This window comes from Acipenser ruthenus, chromosome 9 (genome assembly GCF_902713425.1).
Source record: "Acipenser ruthenus chromosome 9, fAciRut3.2 maternal haplotype, whole genome shotgun sequence".
In the NCBI taxonomy this organism is placed as follows: Eukaryota; Metazoa; Chordata; class Actinopteri; order Acipenseriformes; family Acipenseridae; genus Acipenser; species Acipenser ruthenus.
In genome coordinates, this window is record NC_081197.1 from 43,879,124 (window position 1) to 43,893,815 (window position 14,692).

At 36.2% G+C, this 14,692-nt stretch overlaps 1 protein-coding gene across 8 annotated transcripts in view; it reads left to right on the forward strand.

Annotated features, from left to right (window-relative positions):
• The window catches only part of LOC117405693 (F-box-like/WD repeat-containing protein TBL1X), a 57,595-nt gene that overhangs the window by 35,537 nt on the left and 7,366 nt on the right, over positions 1-14,692 (forward strand). For 5 of the 8 annotated variants that reach the window (XM_034008962.3, XM_034008961.3, XM_034923574.2 and 2 more), the window contains 11 exons: positions 2,443-2,549; positions 7,049-7,194; positions 7,813-8,020; positions 9,017-9,070; positions 10,151-10,283; positions 10,698-10,839; positions 11,353-11,416; positions 11,506-11,603; positions 11,844-11,904; positions 13,510-13,631; positions 14,266-14,340. In XM_034008962.3, the coding sequence (XP_033864853.1) occupies positions 2,492-2,549; positions 7,049-7,194; positions 7,813-8,020; positions 9,017-9,070; positions 10,151-10,283; positions 10,698-10,839; positions 11,353-11,416; positions 11,506-11,603; positions 11,844-11,904; positions 13,510-13,631; positions 14,266-14,340 (1,161 nt within the window). In that variant the 5' untranslated portion in view covers positions 2,443-2,491. Of the gene's footprint in view, positions 1-2,442; positions 2,550-7,048; positions 7,195-7,812; positions 8,021-9,016; positions 9,071-10,150; positions 10,284-10,697; positions 10,840-11,352; positions 11,417-11,505; positions 11,604-11,843; positions 11,905-13,509; positions 13,632-14,265; positions 14,341-14,692 lie in introns of those variants that run through there. The other 3 variants (XM_034923575.2, XM_034008969.3, XM_059030033.1) reach the window with 2 other exon arrangements.

Sequence of the window (14,692 nt, forward strand, 5' to 3'; positions counted from 1 at the left end):
CTTCACTTCGACTTGTGACCTAAGATGAATGCCATATTTTGAGCGTTGTGACTTTTTCTGCTCTGACTGTCACAATTGTGCACAAACTTCTTAAATATTTACCTGAAAATTCGCAGTCCCAGTTTCATGGTTGAAACGACATGCTGATTGGTTGTAGCCGGTTTTCCTGGATACATAAAGTAAGGTTTTGTCTAGTTCCCATAATTTTGAAGTGCTGGTGGCTTTACATAAACCCTGCATGCTAAATATGTTGATATGACATTAACCTTGGACCTAATATGCCTTTAAGTATACTACAGAGACATTACACTTTGAGTTATTGTCTTAATATTTGCACAGCAGTTCTCTAGGATGTTCGTAATAAGTTCCATTTACTCTGTTGTAAATCAAAATGAACCATTTCACTGTTTTAATTTTTCAACATATTAATGGCAGTTATTTTTTTACATAGGGCTATACGTTTTAGTTCATGTTCATAACCAATTCTAAAAGACACCAAACTGTTGTTCACAAAATTCCCATTTCTGATAACTATTTTGGGAAACAGAGTCTTGTCAATTGATCAGTTGGTCTATATAAAATAAGTTTAGTGTCAGGTAATTTAGATAATGAACAATTAAAATAAAATTGCTGAAAGAATATGCAATATTCAATGTTCACTCATCTGTACTTTGTTAATGATGGATACTTTTGTCCCAATGAGTCAAGGCATTTATAATTTCTGAAGAACATTAGGGTTTTTATTTTAGAACATAAAGCTGCATCTAGCTTAATTAAAACGAATGCTGAATATTTAATAATATATTCACTGTTACAGTTGTTGTTTTCCTAACAGGGCTGAAGGTTAGTATTTAGATTGTCATATGTATTATTACAGTTTTTACATTATTAACATGTCTTTTTAAGTCTTCATTTTACAATCTGTTACATTTTAAAAATATATTTTAAAAACTGTGGCCAAATTACCTTAGGAAGCTTCATCTTCACATTGTTTACAAGCTCTAGCCATCCCCTATGTTTTCCCATACTGTCATGTTTTTGTGCAGGGCAAAACAACGATCTCTTTCTGAATAAACTAGGAACACCCAAACACTGCATTCAAAGGGATTATTACCATCTAAATGAGCATTTTACACAAAATAATGTATGATTACTTCTAGAATGTTCTTGTTAGTTAGAGGGAATATTTAGGTAAGTGACTAATTTAAATTTGGATTTTTGGATCTGTTCACTGATAAATTAGAAAAGGATTCAGTATCATTAGCCAATCAGCTTCCAGCTCTAGCTGGCTTCTAATAGACAGTGTGTACCTGCATCTTTCAACAACAACAAACCGACATGGACAGCTTTACCGTGTGGTATTTGAACTTGACTTTCGTTAGCACCCTCGCATAACTCCAACGCAGTAAATCCTTCATTGATGGGCACTATCGCTTAATTACAAACTGTTGCTTCCATTTTTGAATCTCTACTGTACTCTACTGTATTTGAATTACCCTGTTTGCAGTATGAATTGACTGCACTAGATTGGACAGGGGGTCTGGGGTCTGGTGTCTGACAGTCATGTTCTTCCAATGAGGAAATGTTTTGTCAAAGTATGTAAAATGAAACTAGAATATATGAGTGAAGATGGTCTTTATAAGCGTACGTGTATGAAAACTGAACACTGTTACCCTGTAATATAGAATGCTGATAAATAAAATACATTTTTAGTAGCTGTTTACCCACGTAAATATATTTGTTTGTGAGTCATGTCAAATGGGCTTTGAAATACATGTGTGTGTGATTTCATTATTTTACAAAAGCATAATTTATTATTGTTGGTGTGTTATCACAAGTGATTGACCGTGCTATAAATAAATAGGTTTGCCACATCCTGAATATATTCTAGTTACTAGATATTTATGCTTAAATTCTGTTGCATCGATTCTGCATAACTATTAAACACTCAGTAGTGCTGAATTTAGAAATACTAAAACAAACATTGTATGCTATTTTAGTGTTTCTTAATGGTATTGAAAGAGTGTGCTTCTTATTCATGCTAGACTGCAGTGGAATACACCACCATAGTAGCCAGGGTCAACACAGTGACATTGTTTTAACCTTTCTAGTCAACTATCTTTTGATTGCTTTTAAGCCATGATTTATACAAATCCTAAATCCTGTGTCCTACACCTGTCAAATCATTTTACACCTTACCTACTGTATTTTGGCACAGAAATCTCATACAATGTGGAATTTCTATCTGTAATAAGACAAAGGAAAAAACTACTGATTTTATTTATTTGTTAAAAATGATGTACTGTTTTGTTATAGCAAATATTTTCCACTTTGTTAAGTTGCTGAAAATGGCCATTCATTAGGAGATATATGGCGATATATAAAATATGCAATTAAAAGTAAAATATATATCATATAAGCTTTTTTGTTTGTTTTATACAGATTGTGGAACACCCTTTTTATAAACCTCATAATTTGAGGTGAGGCTAAGATGAGTATAACCAGTGATGAAGTGAACTTCTTGGTATATCGATATCTCCAGGAATCTGGTAAGAAACAGTTTTCAAGATTAAACACTGTTAACATATTGACTGGCTGTACAAAGGCTCAACAACAGCCCCACTATTTTGTAACTGCATATGTGCTGTCTGTGCAGTTTAATCACAGTAGGTGCTAACAATATGATTAGGTCCAGGATTTTAAGAGGCTTTATCTTCTTGGTGTATTCAGTAAAGACTGTAATTCATATATCTGCTTGGTTTCTGGTCATCTAAATGAACGAGTAGACACTTTGATCTATGTTTTGTGTGTTTTTATTTAAGCAATTTAACAGATGAGCAGTATTTTATGTTGAATTGTCATCAAAAACAACAAACTATCAAGAATCAAGTATGGTCTTTGTAACAAAGCTCTATGTAAAGAAAAACTGAGGTATAAACTATTTTGTTCTCCACAAACAGACATAAATATACAAGAGAAAAAGAGACGGACTCAGACCAGTGATTGTAAATAATGTACACGACTCCAAAGAGCACCAAGCATACTTTAGGCTATGAAAAAGCATATTTTACTGTGGTTTCAGCAATGCAGTTACACTGTCGTGTGTCCTTGTTAATGTCCTGTAAGTAATTGCTGAGGTCAGCACGGAAACTTCAACCCAGACATCAGCTTAGTGTAGAAATATAAACCTGTAGGAAATCTTGATTGATTGAAGTTCTAAAAGCAGAAGAGGTGGTTGTTCTACTGTATTGTTGTCACATAATAGATTTTGCTCCCTTATCGTTGTAAATGACTCATTTTTTTATTTCTAATTTATTTACTTATTGACTTTAGTCTATAATGTACAATATAATTCTGAATGATTACTGACTACATTGCAGTTGGGCAAGTAGAACTGGAAAGTTACTTTTTTTGTTAGATTCAGACTCCGCAGGAAAGCAAGTGTGTGGGTGGGTTAGTGTTTTAGGGAAATGTTGAAATATAACTGCAAAATACCTAAACAGAAAACCACAGTTACAGCTTCTTTATGTGTGCTATTAGACAAATGAACACCAGTCTCTAGGGCTGTTTGTTCTTTCAGCAAAACATCTGCGGTAGGGACCATGGCTATTGTGAAGATAGCCATTTCATTTTAGACACAGGGACCACAGTGAACACACTTTAAGATTTTGTTTTTTCCTTGTGTTAAATATAAGATAAAATGAAGTACTAGAGGCTATATTATTTAATGAAAATTGCTGCTGCTATCATTACAAATTTTGACACAAAAAGTTTTAGATGCCATCTATTCATTTTTTAAATTTCCTCGGCCAAACACTAGCATTACCCTTCACTTTTGGTTTCCGGTTGATAAAAGCCTAACACTTTATGGTGTTTGGCATACTACTCTAGAGAACTGTATTCTGTGAGTCTCCTACGTCAAGCTTGACCGTGGCTATTGTACAAGAACAAGTACTCTTTCAGGTCAGTTACATAATACAGCTGCCTCCTTACAATGTTGTAGTCTCCGGTCTCACAGACACCACCATTGACGTCATATTTACAGGGTAATGTACAACCTGCTAGGTGTTGGTGACCCTGACATTGACCTTTTGAACTAGTGTCTCTATTTTGAGGTAACAAGCTCTGTTATGCGTAATTCTTGGTTACTCACTGGCTGTTTGATGATTCCATGCAGTAAATTGTTTGATCGGTATCGCTGGCCATACATTTATACCTGGGCTGAATTAAATAAAAGTTTGTCCGAGTGCCATTACAGCACAGGGTCTTCTCTGCACATGTGATTTTAAAGAAAATGAAATACATTTTTAAAATACAAATACCCCATCACAGATGGCCTTTGATTTGTTGTGTTATGGAGATTTCCTTTATATCCCGCGGAAACATTGATCGTTTTAGCCCTCTGCTGTTTGCATCACTGGTTAAAAAAACAAAACAGTTGCAAGGCTTGCAGGATTTTTATATTTTTTTTTAGAAAGGAGTTAATAAATACATGCTAACTAGTTATCTAATCTAACTCATGTCAAGTGAACCTGTTCTGTGGTTTATTTCCTTGTAATCACAAAACTATTTCATCATTATAGTAACAAGTCACAGTAGAAAGTAATAATAGATTTGTAGCAAAACTGGATTTGATTGCTTTAAAAAAAAAAAAAAAAAAAAAAATACAAACTCGACATGCCTTGTAATCAGTCTGCTATGAATCCTGAATACTGAAAAGCACACAAACGTCCAGCATGTGTAAGATCTCTTAATACTGTGTGTGTCCTCCCTTGATCTAGATCACTTTCTCCTACTCCCCACCCCCCGAGACACATGGACTCATTTAGAGCATAAATCCAGCCCTTACTTAACAGGCAGTTTGTCGTGACTGATCGATGATCATCTTAGCCCTTTGTTTCAGTTTTGTATGTCTGAATTTAGATCCACAGATACTGTATGAGTCACACAAACTGAAGAGAACTAAAGTCCACTCTTCTGCTTCCCTGAATTGCCTTGTGTTTTATATTCTTTTTGGTGGTGTTTTAGGATTCGTACATTTTATTATTGGGGGTTGATACTACTTCTACAACGACGATTACTACAACTACTACTACTAATAATAATAATACGATAATAGAACAGGGCAGCAGTGTGGAGTAGTGGTTAGGGCTCTGGACTCTTGACCAGTGGGTTGTGTGTTCAATCCCTGGTGGGGGGAAAACTGCTGTTGTACCCCTGAGCAAGGTACTTTTACCTAGATTGCTCCAGTAAAAACCCAACTGTATAAATGGGTAATTGTATGTGAAATAATGTATAATGTGATATCTTGTAACAATTGTAAGTCGCCATTGATAAGGGTGTCTGCTAAGAAATAAATAATAATAATAATAATAATAATAAAACAGTTGACAAATGAATAGTTAATGGGGTAATTAGCTCTTTTGGGTTCAGTGTGCAGAGTATGTATGTTTCTACCACACATACTACCACAGCTCCTTGTCCAATTATCTCTTACCTTCAGGTGTAGACAGTTGAGGTATACGTTTCAGGTTTTGGCAAACACTTTTTACAGTGGAGAGGGCACTGACAAAATCTGCCAACCTTAATCATTTCAAGTGTGTACTGCCGTAAACCAGCCTCCTATATATCTTTGATTATTCTGTTCTTTCCCAGTAGTTCCTTTTAAGACCACACATTCCACTGTAAACTATGGCCGTGCTTTAGATCACTGGCTGTTCTACATAGGGAATTACCCCCTCGTTCAATGTGATCATGTCAGCTCATTAGTCCTGGCTGAGTTCTTCAGACTTGGCCATCTTGCTTAAGGTTAGCATCTTGGATTTTCTAATATGAATAAATGTGTTACTTTTTTTATTTATTTTATTTAAACATTTAATCTTCAAATCTTTGTTTACAATTTCACCTTTCTTAACTTTTTTGTTTTGGATGTGTTGTAAGCTCAGCTACATCTTATATACCTTGAAAAGCACTGTCTTTGTGTTCTGTTGTAAACTGTTTAACTTTTCAATTTGAAATGTTAAACAGAATACATTTTTTGTACAAGCAACAGCTAAGTAAACCAGAGGAAATGATCACAGATAAAACAATAACACAATCAACACCAATTTGCATGTCTGGTACATGCGTTTGTTAATACTACTGATCTTTAGTGAGCCTGCTTACTAGTGGCGGAGTCTTCTCTGTGCAGAGGGAAATTTAATACCAATTCTAAACTAACTATGAAAAGAATCGGAAAATGAAGAGCTATGCTTTTGCATGAATTTTGTTATTGGATATCCTCTTCTTGGTGAATAGGTTGCGGAATCCTTTTCAGGTATGTGTTGGTTTGTGGAAACGCCTCTGAATTTTGAGTTATATGCTTGGTGTCGGCAGTGTGGAGCAGTGGTTAGGGCTCTGGACTCTTGACCGGAGGGTTGTTGGTTCAATCCCAGGTGGGGGACACTGCTGCTGTACCCTTCAGCAAGGTACTTTACCTAGATTGCTTCAGTAAAAACCCAACTGTATAAATGGGTAATTGTATGTCAAAATAATGTGATATCTTGTAACAATTGTAAGTCGCCCTGGATAAGGGTGTGTGCTAAGAAATAAATAATAATAATAATAATAATAATGTGGAAAGTATGTTAGTATGTAAATACTGAGATGGTCACTAAGTGGCCAACTGCTTCTCTGAAGCATGTCTTTACAGCAAACTCAAAAACAAACAGGAGCTAAAGCTTTGAATTGTACCTGTTCTGTTTTCATAACCCGGTTTATGAACATTTCTCAAATTTAGAAGTTTTAGCAGTCGGGACACTGTCTGTCTGTCTATCCCACCCCCTGAAACCTGTGCGCTATATGTCACTCTGAAAAGCAATTTCCAACAGCGTCAATATGACATGTACATCCTATGAATCATCCATCTTAGGAAACTGAACTTTTGTTCCAAATGCGGTTTGTATTATGCTAAAAATATTTTGCAGCAGACTACTACAGTTGGGTTGTTAATAGCTTTGAGATTAGTTTGAAACGTCATTAGAAAATCTTTTTTTGTTTTTGTTTTCAGGCTTCTCCCATTCAGCGTTCACCTTTGGTATTGAAAGCCACATTAGCCAGTCTAACATCAATGGGACTTTAGTGCCACCTGCTGCTCTTATTTCCATTCTTCAGAAAGGCTTACAATATGTGGAAGCTGAAATCAGCATCAACGAGGTAAACACAGTACTGGAGTGTGGTCGTGATTGAGGGGGAAAGCTGCTGTCTCTCTTGTGTTACTTGCATCCAAGGCATTGGTAATCTGAAGGGCAAAAGAAACTGACTGTATAGATATATATCTATATCTATCTATCTATCTATCTATCAAGTTTTCTTAGAAACCCTTGATCTACAGAATATAAAAAAACTGAAAATTCACAATTATCATGAACTTCAACAGCGTGTCAGAATCTTTTATTTCGATGTAAATAAAATAAAAAAATTAACAACAAAATCAAATTTAATCCTGTTTTATTTTTTAAAATATGTTTTTAAACTGCAAAATGATTTAACCCTCAATGGTTTTTGCGGTTGGTTCAGGGAGGATGAGTACAATACAATTTATTCTGTAGCACATTGTATATCAAGGTGCCTTTAAAAAGATGACTAGTTAATACGGATGTTCAACAATTTCGCATTTTTCGAACAAATATATAAACAATTCAAACTTTATTAAGATGCCAAACAAAAAGCATGCTTACAGGAAGCACAGCATGCTTTTTGGGGGCTCCTTTTTCAAACCGCAGCCTTGGCAGCCATACTGATCTACATGTTTTTGTAACTTTTCCTCTACAGGACGGCACAGTGTTCGATGGCAGGCCGATCGAATCGCTTTCTCTAATAGACGCGGTGATGCCCGATGTTGTACAGACTCGACAGCAGGTGTTCCGAGAGAAGTTAGCTCAGCAGCGGGCTGCAGTGGCTGCAGCGGCTGTCCAGCAAAACACACCAAAGAACGGGGAGGCTACTGTAAATGGAGAGGAGAATGGGGCACATGCAATAAGTAAGTTCTACTTTATACACATAGTTAAATGTGTGTGGTTTGTATTTGTAAGCTGCACTGTAAATGGTATTTAATACATCTGCTTTTCAGATTTGAGATTTGATTATACTCAATGTACAAACTGAACGAATCATTCTAATTTGTGTATACAGTTGCCCTGAACAAAGCAGTTGCTATAATACATGTTTACATTCGTATTGTAGGAATTCAGTAATTTACCTTTATCTTCTATCAAGTCTTCTGCATGCTTTCTGTGACCTTAAGTTCATGTTTGCATACCATATCACATCAAATGCTGTTAGAACATACAGTGTTTTGATATGCAAGTGGTTATATAGAGAAATTGGAACAAAAGTGGTTGTTAATGTATTCGACAATCACAAATCAAAGCAACATTCACAAGGAAAACTAAAGATTCTCTGTTAATTAATGAACCCAGGACATATGAATAATGGCACACAGGAGGCAGCAACAGTAAATAAGGTAGTAAGAATGCTTTAAAGGTCTTGTTGTGTCCTACGATGTTTTTATAATAGAAACAGCATCACAGTTTCTTCTCATCTGCTTTTATCTGATGTGCAGAGTTTAAAAACTTGTGTAAGACTTGCAAATCAGTTAAAATGATCTAATCTTTGTTTTTATTTTGATTTATTTAATAATTCCACAGTACAGATGGTTTATGCACTTTTATATCATGAAATCTCCCTTTGACTTCATGGAACCTTACTTTGTTTAGAGATAAGCTACATTCCCTAAAGATAAGGTATTGTAGTTCAGTGTACAAGAGAAGTAAGTGTTCCAGTAGTTTAACCCTTTACTGCCTTCATAGAATTTCTTTTTTTTGGTATTTCATGTACTTGTGTTTTAACCCTTTGTCAGCGTCAATGCACACGGAAAGTGAGTTTAAAATGAACATATCTCATGATTCTTTGAAGATCATGGGATACCCTTACATGTGATAAAACTTTATTTTTTACCTTTTATTTTTATATCAAGAACATCCCTGTCCGACTTGGGAAATGGGAGGAATCCTTCTTCAAACTGCACATGGTAATTTTTTGGGGTATATTTGCAACCCACAGAAGGTGGAATGGGGTGCAAATATACGTCTTTCATATGCGCAATAACACAGTACCAACACAAGCTTGTGCTGGCAGACAAAACCAATATTGCTGAGAAGCAGTGGGGAGTGAGGAGAAACGGTATAAAGATGTGTATTTTATAAAATCATTTATTTTTATTTATTCAAATTGCAAATTTAGTTAGAATTTCAGAATGATAAAAGCATCAAACCATCTGTCTATGTCTGTATGTAAGTTTCAATCACTATGTGATAGGACACGGAGACACAGGCTAAGGGCGGAGCAGGGGGTGGGAAGCGGTTAAGATTGGAGGGCTATCTCTTATTTTATTACATTTTTTTAATTATTATTTTTTGGACTGGACCCATTTTTAAAAATGTTGTTTTTTTGTCCGGTACAAACTGGCTTTTATTGAAAAGACATTATCTGTGTTTTATACTAAGCCCAAGTAATGCGCCTTCACGTTGTTCATTTCATTATTTATATTTATTTATTGCAATAAAAGTTTTTTTTTTTTTTTTTGGACACTGGATAGGGAGTGGTTTCAGCTGTTGAATTGCAAGCTTGAATAAAAGCAATAAAGAAAATCACAGAAAAAAAAAGAAAATATGCCACGTCTGTCGAGAGCAACACCTTCATGCAATCGGCATGTTGGAGGCTGGATTAGGGCAACGTACTGTGGCTCGCCATCTTGGGTGCTCACAGCCAGCAATTTCAAACCTGGCGAGACGGTATAACCAGACACACTCTGTCAATGACAGGCCACGAACTGGGAGACCCAAGAGTCGCAACACCTGCCCAAGAACGACAGATCATTTTGCAGCATCTTCGTGATGTAAATTGTTAATCAGCACAATAAAAAGTCACTGCACCTGCTCTAAAACAGAATTTGTCATTTTTCGATCACATGTAGTGAATTTTATCCAAATATAAGTGAGAAGTTTCTTTTGATGCTCAGTATATATCCAAAAGAAAAGGCACCCTTTAAAAATATATATATATATGAACTACTGCAACCTTGTCAACATGTCTCAATTTCTTGTTGCAGATAATCATTCAGAGACCATGGAGATTGATGGGGACGTGGACATTCCAGCAAGCAAGGCTACAGTTCTCAGAGGCCATGAATCAGAAGTGTTTATCTGTGCCTGGAACCCAGTCAGTGATCTTTTGGCATCAGGGTGAGTCTTTTACCTTTCACTGTGGATTTACTAACAGGCCATTGTCTAATGTCAGGGGATTGGCTGTGGGGATTCAGAGCTGACTTTATGGTTTTAGGTTTCACTCTGGTTTACTTTTCAATAAAGATTTGACGGTGATCAAGCATCCCCCATAGGGGTGTTTACATATGTTAGTAAATCTTTTTGCACTTTCAACACCATCTCAGATCCACACTTATATTAGCAATTTAGACACGCTGAAAGATAAAAAAATGACTATGTCAGAAGATTTGGCAGGTTCATTACTTAAACATACAATGCAAGTCGTAAAATGTGGTATTGCTAAGCATTTCAAATGTGACTTAATGTGTCGGTGTGAAACTCACCAGTGCTTGTTCGTACCTGTTTAAGTGTGTGCGTTGTTTAAATGTTTAGATCTGGTGACTCCACTGCAAGGATATGGAACTTGAATGAAAATGGAAACAGCGGCTCCACTCAGTTAGTTCTGAGGCATTGTATACGAGAAGGAGGACAGGATGTCCCCAGTAATAAAGATGTCACGTCCTTGGACTGGAATGTGAGTACAGTTATTGAGTGAATTCATTATTTTACCACATAAAGATGTGCTAAGATAATTTTGCAAATATACTGTATATCATTACCAGTTCAACATGTTGCATTGCTATGAAACCAAAACAGCAACAATGAGCATTTAAGGCATGCACTAAATGTAATGGAAATAATAGGTCTGGATTATCTGGACCTCTTAACAGAAGTGATAATATATACTATTCTGTGCTCCCAATCTCTGCTTTGTTAAATATGTACGTTAATGTCATTTTATTGGTCTTGGAATAAGTGGAATTAGTAAAATGTTGAGAAATATTATGCCCTTAATCTTCTGAGAAATACAGGCCATGCCAATATTTGAATATGTTTGCGGTATTTCATTTTGCAGTGAACACTCCATTTACCAAGTCACGGGATTAAGCAGCTGAACTCTTTATTTGCACTTTTAAGAATAGAATTCCACAAGTACTTTTTTTTTCTGGATAGAGATTTTCATCTTTGTATTTTGTCTAATCAACAGAGTGATGGAACGCTTTTGGCGACAGGGTCATATGATGGCTTTGCAAGAATATGGACTAAGGATGGTAAGAATGTTGTAGATGCAGGTACATGGAACACAGAAGCTTAATGTAAACTTCAAACAATGCAATACATCTTTGTATTTTTTAAACAGGTAATCTTGCAAGCACCTTGGGGCAACATAAAGGTCCTATTTTTGCTTTAAAGTGGAACAAAAAGGGAAATTGCATTCTCAGCGCAGGTGTGGATAAGGTATGTGTTTGGAAACCACATTAAAAATGTCTGAAGGAAAAAACATGCATCTCTAGTTTAATGTAAAGCCTAGGACACAATCCCACTACTTTAAGTTTATTCAGCTGTGTATTTTTGTAAAATTGTGCAGTGGCTGGAAGTAAATATTTTCCATTGAAATCTGCAGAGAATATGCAACCTTGTCAAAAGCTTCATCATTGCTGACAATCTTATCTTTTTTTTTTTTTTTTATAACTACAGACAACAATCATCTGGGATGCACACACAGGAGAGGCGAAGCAGCAGTTTCCATTCCACTCAGGTGTGTGTCCGTGCTGGAAAAGATTAGATTGTTGAAAGGGAGGTGCTGTCAAGCTTCGATTTAAAAGCAGATTGTTGGGAGGGGACATTTTATAACAGTGATAAATTAGGCCTTTGAAGGCAGTGACACCAACATCTGTGATTCTCTCAGAATATCCATTGTGTTTAATCTTAAGCCTTTGACTGCTGCATATTCTTTGTCAGTTGCCTGGTGAAGGGCTATTTTCACTCAGGCTAGGTTAAACAGTGAAGCAATTTGCATCCTGTGTAAGTCATTACTGGTATTAGCTGTGCTAACGTTACAGGCAGATGCATTGGATCAGTCCTGACAGTGAAAATCTTTTAAGCATATACTGCCCAGTTTGAACGCTTGTGTTGCCAGGTTCCAAATTAAAAATAACTGGGAGAATTGATATCTGGACAGTGTCTGTCTAATTTGTGACTTAAAGGGCACATAAGGACCTTTTTATTTTATTGTTCCCATGTGATGCTACAACTGTTTATGTAAGGTGTAAACTTTAATAAGACCTGCAACCAGACCCAAATCCGCAAGTGTTTGTCCTTTACCTACTGCCTGCGTCAACTGACTCTCACGCTTTCACATTAACACACAGATATCTCTACAATTCTCCACAGATTGAGTTTACAATATAGGCAACACAGCATGGTAGCTTTCTCTAGTGGTCTGGATATATTTTAACATTGTAACATGTTAACTATCTCTACTTACTTTACTATAAAATACCTGTCTATTCCTTTCATGCCACCAGCTGAAAGGGAGCTACACCTGTGCTTTCGCAGACACGATGTACCAGTTTTGTGGCTGTCGTTCACAAAAACATAATGACAGGTTTTACAAGCAGCGCATCCAGTCACACGTTCACTATTTTCATTCGTTATGATTCCAAAAAAATTCCACACTTGTGATTTACCTCTCGAACTACATGGTATAAACCCAGCGCTATCTCTTGTTTCACCTCGTTCAAAAACATTTTTAATATCACCAAGCAGACGTGATAAAAAGGTCTTGCAACGTATCAAACAAGCGAGCACAACACTGCTTAGTCAGCTGACTTCTAATACGTTATTTGGGAAAGGGTTACAAATGAGTACACAGAAAACATTTTTGGTGATTCAACTTCAGACCCGAATTTTTTTTTTTACTTTACATAAACAGTTGTAGCAACTCATGGGAACATGTAACACAATAAAATAAAAAGGTCCTTATGTGCCCTTTTAAGATTTAAAGCACATAGTCAAAGATTAAATGCCACAAATGCACAATGTAGTTTCTGTTTGGTAATACAGTAGTTGTATTGATGCTGTTGTCTGTTTGTGGATTCTGTTTCATTTTCTGTTGTGCAATATATACAGACAAGCACAGCATTCAAATGCGTCCATTAAGTATAAGTTCATAGTTTTACAGCATGATGTTAGGTGCCTGTTCCTATGTGGGGGATATTCACAGGCAAAGCAGTTGCCTGTGAATATCCATTGTCCGTTGGCCATTGTCTGTGCTTCTTATTTAGAGAAAAAGCATGTAAGGCTTTACCTTTCAACTCTGTCGGCGCCACCGTTTTCAAACGTGCACATTTGTGCTTCACAGCTCCTGCCCTAGATGTGGACTGGCAGAACAACACTACCTTTGCATCCTGCAGTACTGACATGTGCATTCACGTGTGCCGGTTGGGCTGTGACCGCCCAGTCAAAACATTTCAAGGACACACAGTAAGTGTAACAGTTTGTGCAGATGATTAACTGTGTCATACCCAAATGGAGGTGTATGCTATTCAGAGCAGGAGTGCTCTTTTCAGGCTACCTTGTGGTTGATAATGTTCTGCTAAAAGATTGAGTAATAACTATTTCCTTGAGCCCTCCGGGAGTAGGACAAGTAAGCAGAGGTGCAATCGGCAACTAATTCCTTATAAATTATTGGACTGGTAATAATTGCCATTGAATACTTTTTATTATTCAAAGCAAGAAGCAAAATGAGTGAAAAGCATGTGCATATTACTACATAGTAATATAATACATACATTGAGAAAGCAAGAAGTCAAATTTCTTTCATTAGATTCTGCCATTTCTTTTCACAAAAGAAACACAAACAGAAGTTTAGTCTAGCAATGCACAAATAAAGCCTGTGTTTCTGGGTGAAGCTCTAAATGGGGAACTTTTGCTTGCAAAATAAAAGCCATGCCGATCAATAATTGATTGTATAAATAGTATATGAAAAAAAATGCGAAAAATCTCTTGAATGAAAATGATGGGCTCTTTTCACTGCCATGTAAGCGTTATCTTGGACTTGCATGTGTTGTACACACGGTCATTCAGGATCCTGAACTGTGCCAATCTTGTGTTTCAGAATGAAGTTAATGCAATCAAATGGGATCCATCTGGTATGCTGCTAGCATCCTGCTCGGATGACATGACACTGAAGGTGAGGATTTCAAATTAGAGGCTACATTCATTTGTAACTGACATCACTATTCACTGACAGGAATGCTTTTACTTATTGTGAGAAAAGCAGAGAACAAAGCTTGCAGTTCAAAAAATGGGCATCAGCAGCAGCTACTGGTAAAGCTGTTTCTAGAGATTTAACAGCTATATTGTGTGTCTACTGCAGGTTTTCGATATAAACATTTAAAATGGTTTGTTTTAGAGGTTGATTTTTACAGCCAGAATTAGGATGTACATGTTTAATATACACTGGTTCATTTTATTTATATGTATATGTGGAAGTCAGTTATTTAAAAATATAATACTGTATATTTGTACAATATATTTCATGG